The sequence below is a fragment of the Falco rusticolus genome, chromosome 7 (genome assembly GCF_015220075.1).
Source record: "Falco rusticolus isolate bFalRus1 chromosome 7, bFalRus1.pri, whole genome shotgun sequence".
NCBI classification, from domain to species: Eukaryota; Metazoa; Chordata; class Aves; order Falconiformes; family Falconidae; genus Falco; species Falco rusticolus.
In genome coordinates, this window is record NC_051193.1 from 34,234,244 (window position 1) to 34,254,540 (window position 20,297).

The following is a 20,297-nucleotide window of genomic DNA, read 5'->3' on the forward strand; positions in this document are numbered from 1 at the left end:
CTCGAGGGCTGGGCAAGGGCAGGGTAGCAGGTCCCCTGTGGAGTTGCATGGCAAAGCCTCCTTGGTAACTCCAGAGTACTCAGCTTGCAGGACAGATTTGATGTCCACAAATCCATAGGATTCTGTACAAGATGAAATTAAAAGATTCAAATAGAAAAACTGCTTAATCTGAGTCTACAGTCTCAGAGTGAGACTCTACAGCACTGCGCTCTACTGCTCCTAGCCTGCACACAAACATGACCTCACGCACACAGGTAGCTACTGATTTTTTCATAAGATCTTTTGCATGCATGAGATTAAACTTATTTTTAATTCTGCAGGCTTGGGGTCTCAGTTTCAAAAGAATTTCAAGAGGAGACAAACGCTCCCTGTGATCAAAGGAGAGGAAGCAGTGCAGTGGTTGTAGTTCCATCATCTCACCTACTTTTGGCAGAGTTGTTATGGCCCCAGTTTTGTGAAAGGAGATAAAGCACATACAAATGAAGACCACAGAGCCGTAGGTCACTCCTGCACCTCCCGGAGCTGCACCCTGAAGCCGGCATGGAAAGCAATGGAGTTTCTTGCCTGAACCCAGATCCACTGAGTCTCGTGGGGATTTCACCAATAATTCAGCAGCAGATCTGCCTATCCGTGTAATGTAAGTAATGCTTTTAGAAGCATTATCCATGCATGGGTTTCCCGTACATGGAATTTGGCAGGAGGCCATTCGACCAAATGCTTCACGTTGTAAGAAAAATCTGCACACTTTTTTTTTTTTTAACTATAGTTATTAAAAAAACAACCCTCCCACTAACAACATAGGAAAGTTATTAATCATCACCTCAGGATCAACCATGCAAGACCAGATAGTTTAATACGCAGATTTTTAGGGAAGTATCTTCCTTCTCACCCTTCCACCCCATGCTGTATCATTTAAGAAGCAGCAGGTCCTAGAGTGAAAACAGAGTATTTCATATAATGAAATAGTAACACAGAGTTACCAAGTCCAAGCCCCATCTATCATAAGTATCTATATCATTCTCCTTTCCAGGCACGGATCAAACCCCAGTTTATGACTAGTTCGCTTTTTACTGCTAAGACACAAAATGAAAAGCTGCTCCAGAAGCCTGCTGCTCTGATGATGATGAGCCTTCCTCTCTTCCAACCAAAATCTTTTCATGACCAGTTTGTACATGTTTGTTCCTGTACTGAGTGTTGTCCTTAACTTGAATTGTTTTTCCTCTCCCTGGTGTTTAAGTCCCCTGATATATTTATAGAAAGATCATATCCTCTTTCAAACTTCATTTTGCTAGGAATAGTAATGTTAGAAATAGACTGATGAATTTACTGTATTAGAAATGGACGGACATACGCACACACAGAGGCTAGAGCACTCATTTTAAAAGAAATGCAGAAAATACAGACAAGTCAATCTTTAGTTAACAGTGCATTATTTCAAACATGTCAGCAACATATGTAAATTACAACATAGAAAAGACAGATCAAGTTCAAAACTGATTTTTAGATCTAAAGACTATCCATCTATAGAAATACCAGAAAGCCTACCTGAAATTCTGTAAAACTCTAGTCTGGGAACAGTACCAAAAGCCCACAATGAATATAATTTCTAAAAAAAAGAGAGCTGGGAAGACTCAAAGTACATTTGGATAAAAAAGCCTTAAGACAGAGGCTAGTTTGGGTGGTAAATAATCTGCAGAAAAAGAAAAGAAAATCAAATTGCTATTAAAAAAAAACAACCTAGGAGGAAGAAAGACTGAACATACTATTTGTCTGTTTAGAGACAATTTCATTCTTTCATAAAAATATTTTCTAGTTTTGCTGCTCTGGTACATCAATCCTGAGTACTCTAACTTTTGACTTATAATGATATTCCTTCAGGTACAGCTTCACCGATGGAGGAATGGGAAGCGCGTCAATACCATCGTAAGTTGTACAGTTGCAAATAACCGTTCTACATATATGCTGAAGAGAAAAAGGAAAAGTCCGATTTAGTGGAGTGGATAAAAGTGGTTCAAAGAACATACAGGAACTTGGATCTTTGTAGTGCTCTAGGAGTCCTGTGATGTCAGGAGAATGGAAGACACAAGGATCATGGGCATCAAAGCTGAAGTTGTGATTCCACTGCTCTATCCGCGCATGGAGGGAACGACTGTAGCGCCTGAAGCTCACAGAAAACAAATAGTCTTCTTGGGCAGAATCTCGTAACAAAAATGTTCCCTCTGGCTTTCCTTCTAGCAGCGCCTCAGCTGCATATTTATCCATGACTCCCCAGTAGCAGGGATTGTTATTGATCTGGAGGAGGTCTGGGACTAGGCAGTGGACATAATCAATCTGCGTATGGTATTTTGGAGGCGTTTCCATCCGTAGCAGCTCATCATCTGTTTCCCATTTGGGCTTGTTTCTTTTTCTAGAACTTGTGCACAGTGTTATAACTTCGTCATCGGAGTCCATATCGCTCTCATCTTTACTGCCCCTTACCACCTTACCTGTAACCAACTCAGACCTTGAATCACCCCTAGAGGAACTGCTGTCAGTAAAGTCACAGGACTGGGAGGGAGAGTCCGCTCCTCCATTGGCAATCCCATCGTCTCGCAGCTGATCCTCCCTTTCCTCATGCTGAGATAAATCAGCAATAATCCAGTCCTCTGCTTTTGGACTTACAGGGGCTGTGTGTCTTTTGATCAAGTGCCACCGAAAAGCTAGGTCCGAGCGTGGAGGGAAAGGACACTTATCTAGCATTAACTCACTGATATGAATTTTTCTTTTTGATGGCAGTCCTGAGGTGTGCCGACTGCTACAGTTCTTTATGGGAAAGCACTGACCCACAGCATCTTGCAGCTTCTGTTTGAGAGACCGGCCTAAAAACCTGTGGCCGCACGAATGGTCTAGATCCAGCTCAATAGACGAGCAGCTATACTTCCTCTCTTGGCTCCTTAAATTAGTCCCTGATCTTCCTGCAGCACTTGCTGTTTCAGCATCAGAACAATGCTCACTCTTTTTTGACCAGGAGAGCTTCTTTCCACTCCAGACATAACCATCCTTTCTGTCTGCACTTCTGCTCCGGCTGCTTTTGGGTCTCACATCTGCGTTTTTAATATTACTGTCCTTATTTTCTGCCATTTTGACAGCTTTACTTCACAAGTTGCCAGAAAGCACACTGTGTTTCTTGTAGGGTTTTTCTACATATGGAAGCTTCCTCAAGGCACTTTCTGGAAAAAAAAAACCACAGCTAAGTTAACAGTTGCACACAACACAAGACCAATGCAGGTGTATATAGGACAACAGCGACAACTGAAAAATAATATGATCAAGCTGAATTCACTAGTACACCCCATAGATACCAGTCTGATCCTGGACAAGGGTCTCTCAACCCTCCCCTGGAAAAGCATCCTCCAGAATAAACCATCTTGCATATTTTTAGAGTATCCATTCTGACCACATATAGCAGAGCAGTTTTAGGTGTTGGCAGTCCTATGGTACTAGGGTCCATTTTAAATGGCAGCCCTTCATGTGGCAGGTGATACTGCTTTAGCTGTTTATTGAGCACATTCTGCATCTCTTCCAAATAACCTTTCAAGAAGGAACAAGCCAGAACAGAAACAAGTAGGTCAGAGTACAAAGAGCTACTGTACCTAGATGATATGCCTGTTTGCTACTAATCCACAGGGTGGGATGCCAGAGATCTTTTTCTTAACTGACACTTTTGGGTCACTTTCTGGATAAAAAAAAAAAATAATTATATTATATCAGTCACAGATTCCAGCAATTTCTGAAAGCTGTTTTCCTCTGCCTTTTCAAATGGAGCTAGAAAATACTGAGCCCCTAAGGGATTGAAATATCTGGGGCTTTACATACTGAAAAGGATTAAAACAATCCAGTCCCTTACTAAAAGCAATTTTAAAAGGCCGTGAAAGATGGAACTGCTTATTACTCATTAGAGAAGAAAGTTTACATTATTAAAATCAGTGTTGCTCTGAGACCTACAGTTGCTGATTTCATTCTCTTTTGTTTCCAAAAGCGTACTGAATTCTCAAATAGATAAGAAGTTTCCTTTTGAATGTTACGCTTTGAAAAAGGAAAAAAAAATCCTCCTTTGATTACTCAGTTGAAAGCAGAGCAGAATTTTTTCAAGGTACATAGATAGCAATATGTTATGTATGCTATGTTCTCCTGAGGCATGGCAGAATGTAGAAATATTTCCCATCATGTACCATGATGCTTTTACACCAAAAGGAAGTACAGCTCCTCTGTTTCAGTGGGTTTTTTTGGCTGTGGTTTTTTTGTTGTGGTGGTTTTTTTTGAAAAAAATCCTAATTGACATGGTAAATACTAAGCAGGAAAAGAAAAGGGCATCCACTTCCTTTTTCCATTCAATCCATTCTCCTCATCAGGATTAGCCATCATGACACAACCTCTCTGTGGTCCCCCGGGGCTGCGCAGGCCGAGTTCTAGCCTCTGCTTTCAATAAAAGAATAAAACTGCCGTGCCAAAAGGCTTATGTGCAATCTGTGGGCCAAATGCATCCCAGATGTAACTTTCACCCAGGAATTTTTGACATTGTAGCCCTTATAACAACCTACAAACCTGAGAGCTGTGGGGGAAAAGACAAGGGAGGGAAAGAAGGGAGATGCAGAAATGCAGAATGAGGGTAAGATAGGTTAAATATTGCAAATATGTTGAAAAAAAAATTGGCATTAGAGCAATCTAGATGAAGAGTACCTCACCGGTACCAAGTGGAATCACAGAACAAGGTCTATATTCCAGCAATTACATATCAAAGATTAAAATAAAAATTTCCTTTTCTTCTCTCAGTATGTTGCAAACCACTTTTCAGTGAAAACATTGCAGGATGCAATGCAGATAGGAGAAAGGCAACATTTGTATAGGAGACCCAATACACCTTTATTTAGACCAAGATTCATTGATTGCTTTTGTAACATCGATATTTTTCATCTTCAGCCAAAAACAACTGGAGCACTGAATTTTCTCCACAATTAAAAAAGTGGGGAAAAAGCAGTCTCATTTACGCTGGTGATAATCCGAAGACAAAAAGTTATTCTAGATTCACCCTGTGGTAAAATACATTAACTCTCTCTATATGGGATTTTTAATTGGACAGAGAAATATCATTGAGGCTGCCAAGTCAAGTACTTAAAAGTTAGGATATGACAGTTTGTAATTGCTTTTGAAACCTTCAATTATCTTATTCTGCACATCCAGCACATATAATGAATAAGAATATGCAGAATATGGGCTTTTAATTAAAAACTGCAAAACAAACAATACCAAAAGTGCTGAAAAGACCTGTTATCTCCTAACTTCAGCCTTGCAACTGAAATATGTTTAACCTTTTATGTAATTTCTGGGTTGTTGTTGTGTTAACTGTAAAGCCACCTTCTACTTTGTACCTTTCTTCTATTGTGAATCATTAGTGGTACCTGAACCCTGAAACTTAAACTAGAGAAACAGCACGTGATACTGTAAGACATGCACCATTAGCCAGCAACACAGAGAGCTGTTTCCCTGGGGTCTGAAGGCTGCTGGAACCGAGGCGCCAAGTCTGCCACGTCAGAGCAGTAATTGCTAATCCGACATAACACTAGACCTGTGAAAAAAGCATGGAATAAATGCAGAAAAAGGGATGTCATCCTACTAAAGCCAGGTTTGAACTTGACCTTGTGAATGAAGAGCAAAGGATGATTCAGTGGTCAGCTTGTGACTCAGAAGACAAAATCTCGGTTTCCGAATGTGTTACAAACATCCGCGTGCTCACGGGCAAGCTGCCTTCTGAAACACGCATCAGCCACAGCGTTAAGTAGGTGCTCAAATCCACTGCTTGCCATTACAGTAAGGGGTCATGCCTTCATATCCTTCCGAGTCTGTGATTCACAGCCCCATCAATAAAATGGGGACCAAAAATAATTTAGGTGTTGGAAAGAAAAAGGCATAAAGGGCAGCAAGGCATTCAGTGCTGTATTACCACTTAAGGCTATCCTAAACCATAAACCAGCTCTTCCTTTCACTGCAAATGTCCAAGGGAAACGCTGTGTACTGCACATCCATTAATGGCTGAAGCACAACTGAAAGAGCAGGAGAGCAGGGCAAGGATAAAAGACAGGGATGACAGAGTGTACTTTTCCCTACAGGGCAAGGTTAAATGGAGGAATCCAGCATGGTGCAGCTTACACACATCAGTTCTGAGGTCCTTTTGGTAGATGTAATTAGCCTCCTGCTTACAAAAGCCGCCTTCTACACGGGGATAGCTTAAGCATCTCAGAAGCAGGCAGATTTGACAAAACCCTTACGCTTGAAACTCTTCCCCCTAAGCAAAAAGATAAAACATCGTGCAGGGATAAGCAGGGTTCACTTCAGGCCATGGGATCCAGCTTGTAGTTCAAGGTTATCCAACACTGTCACAGCTTACAGTCCCTGAGGACAAGCAGAGAGCTAGGTGGTTTTTGTTTTTGTTTTTGTTAAGTGCACAGCTCCTTCCTTCAGAGACCTGTCTCTCAGAGGGGGGGTGCAGACGGCTGCACAAGATGCTTTTTCTTTCAGGCACTGATGCCTCAACACTAAGACTTCAAGCCCAAAAGAAAAGCGATCCCTAGTAGCTATTTGGAGACAATAACAGTATTACCTCCTAGCCAGAGGTGGGCTGCAACCAACAACTGTGATAAGACAGTTACAGCCTCACATATGCCTAATTAAATCAGCAGCAAATACTCTCTAACTTCAACAGAATCAAACACGTAACTGGACAGACCTTTTTAATTTATTCAATAAATGCTGAATTGCTTAAACTAGATGTTTAGGTCCTAAGCTGCTGGATCCTTGCCCCTAGACCAGTACCTCCAAGTCCTCTTGGTCAAGCTGCTTCCCTTTTAGTATAATGAAGAAGCAGATGGTGGGGGGTCTTCAGCCCTCCTTCCCGCCTGGAGCAGGACTGCTGCCAGTGTGGGCTCAGGGGAGCCACAGCATGCTCTGGTCACGTCCTGAAAACCTCTGAGGACGGAGGTCCTACCACCTCTCTGGTGCTCCCACACTGCATGAGGAAGTACTTTGGAAGTTTTCTGTCCAAGTACACAAAAGCCAAGACATCGCTGTATTATGCCTCCAATTAAACAAGAAAAGGAGACTCGCACAAAGAACAATAAATCAATTTTAGAATTGTTATTGAAATTGATATTCTTCTAGAGCTGATAAAATCTTGACAGAAAAGAGCAAGCCACAACAAACTGGAGTCCTTTTTTCTTTCAACTTACATAGAAGTTATTTAAAATAAAATCTCACCAGTCACATGCTGTTTTCATTAATTTCACCCAATTAGATTTTGGCCACAAGACCGCATTTTAAAACTTGACCTTCCACTGAAGTTGAGCTGTTACTGACTTATTTTGGAAAAAAGCCCAACCTATTAAGGATAACATTAAGTCTCAATTCCTCCATCCTAAATTATTTTTCTTCAGTTTTGACTATAGTTATTTTGATTTATGATACCGTCCAAAAATACCTAAGCTTGACTCCAGAGACATTTCCAGCAAATTAAAGCAATAATCACATAGACACAAAAGAAAGTGATCATCTAAAGGTACCAATGGCAACCTACAATATCTCTTCCTTGGAAATATCCCTGATTCAGCCCGGGTCTGTATACCCTCAGAAGCGTAGGAGGAAGGGGGCATGCAGCCATGCCCACAGAACCCCAACACTGGAGCTATTTAACTCACACCCCGGACGTGGAAGTGATCTGCAAGCAGGTGCCAAAGGTGAGGGCTGCTAGTGCCTATCGCTTTAACGGAACTCTGCTCCTGTGCTGAAGGAGAGACAACAGGCAGTGCTTGGCAGCCCGCAGCAGCCTCTCAAGGACTAAATCAGTAAAAGCGTTATGGTCCATGACCAACACTTTGTGCTCCACCCTGAAACGGACAGGAGAGCAGCGCGATTCCTGGCTCCCGCCCTTCCGCTCCACTCGCAGCCGCTTAACACCTATTAATCGAGTCAGCAGCAGGTTGAGTTCCCGATCGGATTGACAGAATAACTGCATTTGACGCCATGCCACTTTGGACATGACAAAGCCACAGGGCCTGCAGTCCCTTGGCCAAGTGACCATGGGATTCCCCCCACTCCCTGAAAAACCTCCCCCCAGTTTTCCCATGCTGTTCAAAGAATCATCCCAGCAGGCAGCACCCCCAGGCAATGAATGTAACTGTTATGCGGAACTGAACTTAAAACAGCTTTTATATTGTCAAAAAATTTTAGGTGCAGTTTGTATGACAGTTTCTGCAAATTAAAATAATAAAGAAAAATAAATACAGTTGACATGCATTTGTCTCCATCCCAGGCAGCAGCTTGCAACAAGGCTGCAGTAAGAATAGCTTGGTCTTCCCACTCAGCTGATAAGCGGTTCGGCTCGAACCATTTTGCTAGAACACGTTATCCTCACCAGAAATCACGATTTACTGAAACATGTCAGGATACACCCATGGAAAACATGTCTCCACACAGCTTCCAGGAGGTTTAATAATGAAATCTGGGCTTTTATTTATTTTTTTTTTAAAGAAGTGTACTGCTTTGGAATCCTGTCACTTACTCATTCATGAAAGTACCAACAATGTGACTGTTAAGAGAACCCCACCACATTCCCCATATAAATACATCGCTCTGCTCACCCCAGCCACCGATCCCTGCTGCAGAGCAAAACCAAACATAAAAGCGTTTTGCCTGGAAGCAATTTTTCTTAGAAGCAGGAATAAACTGGGCCAGATCATTAAAGCTGCATAAAGGCAAAACAGATAAATAGGGTTTGGTTTTTTGGTTTGGTTTTTTTTTTTCCTCCTTATTTCAGGTACGTCGAGCTCTAACATTTTTTGTCCTTCAAAAAACAAACCACGGTGTTTTCTTCCTATTTTTCAGCACACGAAAGCTTAATGATTTTTGCAGCGCCGTTTCTACCTGCCTGACTAACAACCGCTGTCAACTCTATCTAGCACACGCATCGGGCTGGCTGTAATTACCGAATAATTCCGTAATTACCAGAACGATCTCCAAGGGGCCGGGCCCCGCAGCCGGCGCCGGGCAGCACCGTGCCGTAGCGGGGGCCGAAGGGCACTGCCCCCCGCGGGGGCTTCCCTCGCCGTTCCTCTGCCTCCCGAGGGACTGCCATCGAACAGGCACGCGCAGGTATATAGGGTGCACGTATAGGCACGTTATACGCGAGGCCAGACATACAGCGGGCGCGCACCCACGCGTAGGTTTCCACTGAAGCGGCGGGGCAGGGGGACCCAGCCCGCCCCCGGGCAGGGGCGCAGACCCCGCCTGGCACCGCCTCAGCCGCCGCCCGCCGGCCCGGCTCCTCCCGACCCCAACTTACTATCGTCCGGAGGGAGCGGCCGGCGGCGCTGCCCTCCCCGGGGAAGCCGCTCCCTCAGCCGGGCAGGGCGGCCTGACCCGCGGCAGACGAGGCGCGGGGGTGACGGCGGGAGGAGGAGGAAGGTCGCCGGCACCTCCGGGGCCACCGGTGCGCGGGCTCCCGCAGGCGCCAGCCGGGGTGAGGCGGCGGCAGCCCCAGCTCCCCTCACCCGCCGGAGCGCAACGACTGCGAGGCGGCCCCGGCCGCCCCTGCCGCCGCCATCCTCGCTCTGCCGGCCGGCCGGGGCCGGCCCCAGCCCCGCCTGCGCGCAGCCCCGCCCCGGGCTCTGACGGGGCAGGCCCGGCCCTGGGGGCGGGCTGGGCGCCGGGGCCGGGCGCGGGAAGGCTCGAAGCGGGCGGCGGGAGCGGCGTGGTGAGCGGGCGGGAAGGCAGCGCGGCCCCGGCCTGCCCTGGCCTGGCCTGGCCCCGGCGGGCAGCAGGGGGGCCGCGGCCTCTGACGGGGAGGGGGGTCCCTTCCAGGGCCCGGCGGGGGCCTGCGCTGCGCCGCGTTGCCTGGCCTTGCTCGGCTCGGCTTGGCTTGGCTCGGCTCGGCCTGCCTGCCTGCCTGAGGGACAGACCCCCGCCTCCCCGCTAACCCCCTGTTTTCCCCCTTTTGCTTCCGCCGTTCGCTTCCACGGGCAGGCCCTCCGACGTGAGGAGGTGCCGGCTCTGTGTCCAGCCCCGGCCCGGCTATAATCCGCTTAGGCCGAGCCAGGGGAGGCCAGTGGCTGAGCTCCGTGTGCCCAGCCCAGCCAGCGAGTGGGTGGGTGAGGGTCCCAGCAGCTCTGACCTCGCCCTGCCTCTGAGGCTCTTTCCGAAGCTTCTCTTATTTCTCCTCTCTTGTCCACCATAAACAGGTGAAAGCGAAGATGCCGTCCACACAAAAGCCTATGCGGTATGGCCACACCGAGGGCCACACGGACGTCTGCTTCGATGACACTGGGAGGTAAGTGCCTCGTTCCTGGGGACCAGGGTAAGGCCCAGCCTGGTGGGGCGATGGTGTTCCCGTCTCTTGCTTTCCCGGGACTTTCCGTACCAGCCACTGCGGCAGGAGGTACTGGGGTGGATTCATGGGCTAGCTTGGTCTGGGAGATCCGCTGGGTTTTGCCTGTGTTGAAAACTGGCTGTATGACATGTTTTGGAGTGATTGATATGTAACTTAAACGTAAGCATATATACATATAAGTGCATATATATATAGTATGTATGTGTATATATAAAAAATTCATGTGCACTTTTTATAAGAGTGACTTCGTATAATCTAGCAGTAATCAGTGCAGTCAGTGTGGGAGCACGTATGTTAACATACACACTACGAAATTAAAAATATAGTTGAAGAAATCCAGTATTTGGCTTGTTATATTTTCTTCTTATTCTTGCACTTCAATGTTTAAATATAAAATACATATTTGCCGTTACCTTTTCATTGATAAACCAGAAAACAAGCCCCTCAAAATGAGCTCAAGGGGTAAGTCTTACATATTGAGTATGGTTTAAGTCTGTCTTCTCCTATTCCTTTCTTTAGTTCGTTAGCCTTGGTACAAAGACTACTTTCTAAGAGTTAGTCTAATAACAAGCCCTCGAAACCACAAAAAGCTTTGTTTACTGTTACAATGTAAATGTTTGAAAAAGGATGCAGACACCTCTGCCAAGTATCATTGGTCCACTACCGCTGGACTCTCCAGCATCAATACAGTCAATAACAACACAATGTTGTGTTGCTGTCAAAGTACAGGCCTTATAGAACTAAGAGCAGCAACATCACAGCTTCACTACTGGCTTGGTAACATTTTGTTGTATAATTAGAATTTTTTGGGTCTGCAAAGAACTTTAGAAAAAGAAATACAAGGCTTGATGATGTCATTAATTAAACTTCTGTGACTTCAGGTTATTGTTTATTGCATTAAAATTGTGAACGTTAACTCCAGCAAACTTGAATTCTGTATTAACTGTTTTTAAGGGTTCTGTGCGCCCAGTCCTACATGTTAAGCCTTTTAAACTTCAGTCAAGTATGTATTAACACTCTTAGTTTTGCCCTCAACCTTGTAATCAGCTGGAAGGTAAGTTTTCAAAGTCTTAAGAAGCAATTAAATGCCCCGTTCTTAGAGAAATTGGTGCTGATTAAGTCCTTTGAAAAATTCACTGTAGGTCCTGGATCAAATGGATTGACCGGTAATATCTAAGGGTCAGTTCAGATGAGTGCCAGGCCTGGGTACTTATCAGAGACTCAAGGTACTGTGTTACTCTACCAGACATTACTTTTTTTCCCCATGTTTTGTAGGTTACTCACCTACATCAGTTATGTTTATTTGCTGCATTGCATAGCATGTATTGTGTTTCAATTTAAAAAAAACCCCAACACTTAACACTTGAGTAACATGTTCGTTTTGGGATGGAAAGGCACAGTGCCTGTCATTTCCATTCCTGAATGCTAACAAATCCTGTGTTTTTCTACAGCTGCATTGTAACTTGTGGCAGCGATGGAGATGTTAGGATTTGGGAAAACCTCGATGATGATGATCCAAAGTCCATTACTGTGGGAGAAAAGGCCTATTCATGCGCTCTAAAGGTATTGTCATTAACAGAACTCCTCAAAGTTGTGTCGTGCTGGTGGTGATATACAACGTGACTGTACAGATGCTGGATTTTCAAGCTTAGGAATGCTGCTTATGTGGGCAATGTTAAACATATAGTGGGATAATATGCAGAAAAAGGCAAGAATAATACTGTATGTAGCACACTTCAGTCTGTATGTGGAATATGTCGATATTTGTCTTCAGATTAATGTATGGAAAAAGTAAGTTGAATGCTGTTTAATGAACAGCAGGTATTTAAATTTGAGCATATGAACATACTCTACCTTTGTGTCTAAGTGAAAACGTTGAAGTAGTATTGAAAACATAATTTTCTGAAATACATGGAAATTTAAATAATTAAAAGTGTCTACAGATTTTTTAATATTATAACTAAATTAAATATTTTATATAAATCAAGAATACTTCTCACAATTCATTTTATCCCGTACAGGATTGTAGGGGAATTAATCCTTGCACTATGCTTCTGTAATATTCCTCCCCCCCACTTCCTTCAAATTCAGTTATACTCATTTCTGACTTTGATCTCCTTTCTGAGGAACAAATCCAGCAGATTAAGCTAATTATACAGTGAACTTTTTAGGCTGTTTCAGTGTTTTCTCACAACGTGAGTTGCAGAATGTTTCCAAGAGTAAGATGTGATGATCATCAAGAATTAGGAAAAAGAGCCATGAGGCTGTTTTATGTGCGCCTGTTTTAAGAAAATCCTAATCTATGTTAATCAAAAATTGCTCTCAAAGTCTGTGTCTGGTGATGCTTTGGTAATACGTTTTTGTAGTTGATCGATATTTTGCTCTCAAAGTCTTCATTTAGCCCAAAGATGCCGCTGACCCACTGTCCTAAAAGTCAGAAGAGAACAGGATTCTTGCTTACATAAGTTGTAAGAGTTTGTGAGAATGCTGATTAGAGGCAGTTTTGTAGTCTGACTGACTGGTGTTTGAAGCATAACCTGCTCTGTTTGTTTTCATGCTCGAGCAGTTCCTTTTACTATATCTTGCAGAAGTCATTATTTGTAATAACAGGGCAGATAAGTTACCTATATGAATTTGTATAACAAAATAATTTTTTTTTACTGTGCATGTTCATGCATTTAGCTTGAGGATTCTCACAGTATTTCCTTTATGTACCATTATTGTTATCTTACATTAGTAATAGATGGTCTAAAATGTTGTCTTTGTGGTAATTGTAGAAAAAAAGAATTCCAGAAGTCTACATCAGTTCTTCAGATGTAGTTAACTTTGCAGTGATAAAGGAACATTTTAAAACTGTTTTTCAACTACTTGTGATTTTGGAGAGCAGTATGGGAGAGGAAATAAATGAGAATTAACATACATGTATTGGATTTTAAAAATAATAATATTTTGAAGCCTTATTCAGGACTGCTGCCTTAAGTGAAACCTCTTTCTTATATTCCTCTTAATATACTTCATATATCTGTTCCTCAATACCTGTATGATCTATTTTCATCATTGATTCTTAGGGTATTCTGCTGTTGATTTTCATTGTATTACTTATCCTTTCACAAACCAAGCAAGGTGACTTGAATGAGTTCTCTTAGCAAATCAGTGGCAGAGCCAGAAATTGCTAAAACTATTAATGAATAGACAAGGGAAATCCTCGTTTTAGTTTTTGACACCAGTAGGAAAAATCCTGTGCTCTTAAGTTGATTGTAAAGTGCTTTTAGTTTTGAGAGATTTTTTTTTTTTTTTTTAAACAGTGAGATTAAGAACACTGTGTGAGACTTCAGGAAATCTTATTTCAAAAATTATTCTTCTTTACTGAAAACTCATGAGAAACTGATCTGAAATGTCAGTGTAATCTAGGTAATAAATCTCACCTTTTATTCAGTTAGGTTATTTAGCTAGCTGCTGCTTTGTTTATCCTCAGGATTTTTACTGTAACTTTAGGCAACTTAAAAAGCAACACCTGCATACCCTGCAACCCAAACAGTAAAACCCTCAAGGAAAAAAGGCATATTTTTTAATATATTTAAAAAACTTACTGCTACGTACAACTGAGGAATAGTATTGCCACTTGAAGTGATATTACTTTTCCAAGTATGGGATATTTATTTACACTTCTTTTAATCTGGATTCAATTTTAGTAGACATCTGCCTTCTGTTTTCTGAAAAGAACTAAGCTATAGTTCATGAACTTCTCCCTGGTGGCATTTAACTGAGATCAGTCCAAGGGTGCCCTCTCCTGATACTGCAGCGTATTAATCGAAATAGGATGCAAGATTCTTTCTGTTGCAAGAGCTTTCTTGCCTATGTAAGAGGAGTGAATTTTTTTATCCACCAGAAGAAGATCAGACAGTTCTCTTTCAAATTTGTTAGTGACTTAGAGCATTCATTATTTTAGGAAAGATACAAATAGGGAACGTCTTGATGCAGTAAAATTGCCATAGAGTTAGCATAATGAGTTTTAAATCTGCTGAAGCAACTGGAGTTGTATTAAATCTAGCAGTGTGTTTCTGCAAGATTGCAAGTAAGAGCACAATTTTTCTAGTTTTTAATAATTTGGTTAAAGTGATAAAGTTTTAAAGTTGCTGTGCTTGTCTGTATTTTGGAGGAAGAAATAAAAGTTAAAGAGCATTTTCCCTACTAGTCTGGCTGTCAGACCTCCTTTGGAGCTGCTAAAGTTAATCTGCCCAAATATTTGGAACATTAGAGCAATTTTTTTGGCTCCATGGGCATAAATGTGTTAAAACTAACAAATTTTATGATGGATTTTCTTTTTAGAATGGAAAACTGATCACAGCAGTATCGAACAATACTGTTCAGATACACACATTTCCTGAAGGAGCTCCAGATGGTATCCTTACTCGTTTCACCATGAACGCAAACCACGTCATCTTTAATAGTGATGGTACAAAAATTGCTGCTGGATCCAGGTAATCTGTGCGTGACAAGGGAAACCATTGCTGTTGTTCAAAATCATGCTGACTTTTACCAATGGGGTCATTAATCCACATACCTCTGAGGGTTTTCAAGTATTGCAGAATGCCTTCTGGGTTGGAGGGGAAGAAAGCAATGAAAAGGACTTTAGGAAACAATGCTCTGAGAGATGTTGGATCCACCAAATAATTTTAAATGGAAATCAGGTGTTGTGAAATAATCCCATTTCTTTAGGAGCCGTGAATCTTTTCAGCTTTTAGTCCTGTAATGCATAAACATAAATGTTCACCCATATGGATCTCATTGCATCAAGGATTTTGTTACTGTGTGCTAAAGATAACGTTCTGACTGTTCAGGATCATGGTGCTGCAGAGTATACACACATGCAAAAGTTAGATGGGTTCTAATATGTGTGAGCTTTGACTCATTCTCTGGCACAAGTATCATCACCGTTCTGCCAAATGATAACAGATGACAGTTGCAAGACTCGCCTGAGGGAAATTAACTAAAATACGCATTTAATTTCTTAGGGCAGCATGTTTGTTTTTACATAATATGTGCTAGTCCTTTAACAAAGATGGCAAAAGAGCAAGTGGGCAATATTTTTTTAATCTCAGGGTTTTTTAAGGCTCAGGTGATTCTTGACTGGATTTGGTGAACTCTTTGGGCAGCTGTAGCTAACTCGGGCTGTGTGCTTGCCTCTACTGGAATTTGTCCTCCACAGTAGAGATGGCAGAGCATTGCATCTGGTTCCTGATTCTTCTAAGTGTGGATTGAACTAGAAAGTTTATGGATGGATGAAAATGCTGGACTGTGAACTCTGGCAGCTGTGGAGCAGACATACCAGCCACACCAAAACTGGGAGGCTGGAAGCTGGGGCAGTAACCACTGTAATCTCTAAATCTGACAGGAATCATGAGTTTGGGCCCTTTGCCAGGACTTGTTTCTGAGAGAACAGCTCTGCCCCAGGACCTGACTTTGATTGGAGAGATTAGGCAGACAGCAAACTTTACTGTTTCTAAACCTTTTACAAAAACCCAGTACTTCTACAGCCTGGCCAGGGCTGTCCTATTAGAAAAAAGGGCTCAGAAGGCTGTGACGCCACCCCTCGATGAGGTCTTCTGTAACATTGGAGGAGAAAGTGGCAGCCATGATATGAAGGAATGCAGCTAAAAAGAATTGCTTTCAGTTGTCTCAGGTCTATCCATTTTTTGCATGAAGTCTGTAAACTTCAGTTTTATATGAGAGCTTAACAATTCAACTGGCTGCCAAAGTTCACATCAACTATTTGAAAAATAGTTGTGTGGCTTCTTAAATAAGCAAAAAAGATCGTATCACCTGGTTTCTCTTTTCTTTAAAGTTGTATTGCATTGTTTAAGAGTCCTAACGTAATTGTAGTCGTCTCACAATATAGCTTATAGACTGCCTTTTATAACTGTTGGGTTAGCATTAGATGACAAAACTGAGGCTGTGTTTCTGACCAGTTAAAGTAATGGTTAACCCTACAGAATTAGGTCCTAAAATTAAATTTCTCTCTGAGGGACTTGCAATGAAATATGGGAGGGAGTGGTAGTGAAAGATTGTCTGGGGGAGCTGTTTGGCTTAGAAGTTTAGCATTGATATTTTGAGTTAAACTGCAGTAATGTCTGTAATTTTGGAGGAGGGAATAAAGTTGTAAGAAATCTGTTAATGTATCTGATACACTAAATGCTCTTAAAAATCCTGTTAAAAATATCACAGAATAAACTACTTGCTCTATCTTTTTTTAAACCACAAGACCATATAATTATAGTAATGAATATCGGTCCCATTCAACAGATAGTTCTTAAGTCAGCTCTCTGGTATCTAAGCAGAGGTTTTCATTATGTCATATAGAATACTATATTAAACAGGTATATGGTCTATGTGTGCGTAATATAATCTCCAAAGAGCAGCCATGTTTTATGAACTTTGACATGAACAAAAATTAGGTCCTGATAAAAAAATAGTGTGGTCTTGCTCCTGTTGTAGTAGGCCTCAAGACTCTCATTTTCCCTTAGATCATACAGTGTTGAGAGCCAAACTTCTGCAAAAGATAGTTAGTGCCCAATTTTTATTGCCATAAACACATAGTTTGTCATTGTTAATTAATAGCAATGTGAATACTTTTGTGTCTGTGCCATTGTGATCTGCAGTGATTTTATGGTCAAAGTTGTGGAGGTGACCGATAGCAGCAAGCAGAAAACTTTCCGAGGACACGATGCTCCCGTTTTAAGCCTGTCTTTTGACCCCAGGGATGTTTATCTGGTAAAAACACTTTCTCAATTACTTTCTGCTTTGAATCTCCTTTTTCTTGGGGAAGAAAATGAATACATACTTTTTACAAGAAAAAAAACCAACAAAACAACAAAAAACCTAGTGACTGGGCACTTGGGTCTACTTTGTTTCAGCTGGTCTTACTGATGATGGAGTGTGTCACAACTTGCTGCTACCCAGGAGAACACAGTCTTCACTTTAGTACTCAATTACTGTCTACGTTCTTCTGGAATCTAATACTGATCTGATTTTAGAGGTGTAAAGATAGCTTACTAAAATAATAATTTTGAGCCTCTCTTGCAAATAAGCAGCTCAGTTGAAGTATGAGGATTTGTAATTACAGTAGCTTGGAGTCAAGTAAGGTTATCAAGATGACAGTGTTATTAAGTTTATAGTTTAAAATGGTTTATACAAGGGAGGCTTTGTTTTTAAAATTAGTTATATGTGTCTAGCATTGTTATTGGGATTTTTTAAATTTTGTAGCATTAATTTCTCTGTCTTTAATTACTGACTTGTTTACAAAAATCTCTTACATAGGCATCAGCGAGCTGTGATGGTTCTGTCAGAGTATGGAAGATCGCAGATCAGGTAAAAGGCCTGCTTTCTAAGTTAAGTGTTTTATAAGAAATCCAGGATTTCACACACAGCAAGAAGAGCTGGACTGAAATAACCCTGCTGGAACAGGGTTTTCTTTTTGGGGAAGAAATCTAACTACCCTTTGCAGAATACTTTTATCTACTTCTGGGAGAAATTCCAAAGCGTGATTATGAAATGTTGCCTGGGTAGCTATGTTCTGTGCAATCCCTGATTTCTTCTGTTCATCTTTCTTCACTGGCCAACATTGTGTATTTTGTCCTCAGCCCATTCAGAAACAACATTTCTGTGTAAAGATAGCAAATGACATCAGATTCCTTATTTCACAATTTCAGCTCACTGCTTTCAGGGTTAAGGAAGGATTTTTATTCTGTTAAGCAACTATCTAGGTGCATTTTGGTTTTATTTGTTTTTACTGATCTTCCTGCGGAAAAATCCACAATCCTGAAAATTATTTGTTGAGTGGTGAAGGTGGAATAACACTCTGAGGTACTACGCAGTATTTTCTTTTGTAAGAGATCTGGGTGGTTAGTCTTGTTAGGAACACCATTACTTTGACCTGAGATGAGGAAGAGATAATATTTCATGCTCCAGGATCCCTGAGAACGATGCCCAGTGATAACGTTTTGCTTTGATAGGGGACTTTGGACACAATGTTGCTTCTGTGTCTCCTGCTCTCTATTTATGGCATAAGTACTTAGTTCTTGAAGAAGTCGAGGTTCAACTCATTGTATTTCAGACTTTTAGATTTGAATGGATTTCAAGCTATTGACAAAGGGCTTGCTATTCCTCTTTTTTGTGACGCTTGCAACAAACAAACAATTTCTCAGGAGGACCACGTAAATCACAGTTTGAAGAACGTAATTTGTTAGAAATGCAGTCTTAAGGCTCATCTTGGCAATATTTGGCTGAAATAGTTCATGGCCTTTATGAAATCAGGTTTAGTGAGAGGATCAGATTTAGTCTCCGCTTTGGAACTCTTAAGGAACTTGAAAAGGGTTTCAGGTGAAGGCTTTAGTAAGGCAATTCTGCATGTGTATGTGGGATTATTTTTGCTAAATGCCATTGACTGGATTAAGAATCCATGTGGAATTATTCTTGTAAGTATAGTTGAAAATGTATCCCTGCGCTTGTGGATTGCTACTTTTTTAAAAAACATGCTTCTAATGTGAAATCTGGTGTTCCAGATTGACAGTCAGTGCCTTTTGGGGAAATTACATTAACAGTGTCCTAAGGTGGTGGCAGTATGATATGTGTACCTGTGATGTAATTTGAGAATATATCCTTTCATTCTTTATACTGCTGTGGGGAGATTCAGGCTAATGTGTGTCACCTTGCTGTAGTTGATCTGGGTTTGTCAGATATATTTTGGCCAGATTTCTCTCTAACCAAAAAACATGAGAGCTCATTTGTTCTGTACTTGATTAAAAACAGATCAGTTCTGTGATCTTATTTCTGTTAGAAGTAGTTGTATTGTCATTAAAATAGATTCAGTTTTATGTTGGCAAGGTATTTTCAGTTTGTTTTTTAAGGCAGTGTTGTATTTGGATGAAAGAGATTATTGCAGTTCCAAAAATGATATATCTTTTAGCCTTTGTAGTTTTTTTCCACACTTTAAGAATTTGTACTGTACAGTAGATTTTCACAGAGCTAGAAAACTCATTTTTTTGATATTTTGCTTTTAGACATGCACGACAAGCTGGCCACTGCTGCAGAAATGTAATGATGTGATAAGTGCTAAATCAATATGCAGGCTTGGCTGGCAACCTGGCAGTGGGAAGGTAAGTGACATTATTTTAGCCACATCTTAATCCTTCTTTTCTCTTTGGGAGTCCAGCAGTAGAATTCGATCTGGGCAAGCCCAAATTGCAGCTCCTGGCACTAAAGAAAATATTTGGGGTGAAGTTTGTTTTTAGGACAAATAAAAACCTGGAAATGGTTACTTGTTTACGCTCCAGACTCTGTTTGGCAGTAGTTCAGCTGTCAGCCCAAACCAACATTAAACAGTCATGTTTTGCTGAATAGGAAGGAACATTGTACATGAGGGAGATAAAATTGCTCACAACAGAGCATCAAAGGAGTTCAGTCCTTTTCCAATTTAAGTAAACTTTGCCCTATTAGTGATCTTGCTCTGTAAATATTTCCTTAGGAAGTTTTTCCCTTCTTTTTTCACCTGAAGAGCAAAGCTGGTTGTTGCAACTCAAGGTGGTGGTGACACATACTAAAGTCTAGTGTGCATGTACTGCTGCAATAGTACTGTGTGTGAATCACTAACCAAATGGGTTGGGGAGTTAGTATAGCTGTATAGATGTCTCTAGCGTGTAACCTAGAACACCTCTGCAGCATCTGATGATGCGAAGGGGAGAGGAAGAAGGAGCAGATAAATACAAACCTATATGACATGAGGCATGCCCTGCTATACTTGAAGTAAATGACAGGGAATTGAGTGAATATTGGCCATTTTTTATGGCTTCTGTTCTTGCCTGTGATAACGTGGCAGAACCTATTA

At 41.6% G+C, this 20,297-nt stretch overlaps 2 protein-coding genes across 4 annotated transcripts in view; one reads left to right on the plus strand and one right to left on the minus strand.

Moving 5' to 3' along the window:
- Window positions 1–1,364: 1,364 nt before the first annotated feature.
- SOCS4 (suppressor of cytokine signaling 4) lies at window positions 1,365–9,674 on the minus strand. 2 transcript variants are annotated; one of them, XM_037395856.1, is made up of 2 exons: window positions 9,371–9,674; window positions 1,365–3,209 (listed from the first exon to the last, which is right to left on the minus strand). In XM_037395856.1, exon 2 carries the CDS (start codon window positions 3,118–3,120, stop codon window positions 1,810–1,812), a length of 1,311 nt encoding a protein of 436 aa, XP_037251753.1. In that variant the 5' UTR covers window positions 3,121–3,209; window positions 9,371–9,674; the 3' UTR covers window positions 1,365–1,809. The 2 variants fall into 2 exon arrangements, with proteins under 2 accessions (XP_037251753.1, XP_037251754.1); XM_037395857.1 differs by having other exon boundaries at window positions 1,365–3,216; window positions 9,368–9,674.
- A 64-nt stretch (window positions 9,675–9,738) lies between these two features.
- WDHD1 (WD repeat and HMG-box DNA binding protein 1) overlaps window positions 9,739–20,297 on the plus strand; it is a 29,893-nt gene continuing 19,334 nt past the window's right edge. Inside the window, exons 1-7 of one of the 2 annotated variants that reach the window (XM_037395330.1) lie at window positions 9,739–9,781; window positions 10,266–10,354; window positions 11,866–11,977; window positions 14,744–14,895; window positions 17,074–17,185; window positions 17,732–17,782; window positions 19,474–19,569. In XM_037395330.1, the coding sequence (XP_037251227.1) occupies window positions 10,278–10,354; window positions 11,866–11,977; window positions 14,744–14,895; window positions 17,074–17,185; window positions 17,732–17,782; window positions 19,474–19,569 (600 nt within the window). In that variant the 5' untranslated portion in view covers window positions 9,739–9,781; window positions 10,266–10,277. Of the gene's footprint in view, window positions 9,782–9,862; window positions 10,172–10,265; window positions 10,355–11,865; window positions 11,978–14,743; window positions 14,896–17,073; window positions 17,186–17,731; window positions 17,783–19,473; window positions 19,570–20,297 lie in introns of those variants that run through there. The other variant, XM_037395331.1, reaches the window with a different exon arrangement.

Bases quoted from the DNA above. Each gene is read 5' to 3' on its own strand.
- SOCS4 (XM_037395856.1), bottom strand. From the start codon at position 3,120: ATGGCAGAAAATAAGGACAGTAATATTAAAAACGCAGATGTGAGACCC.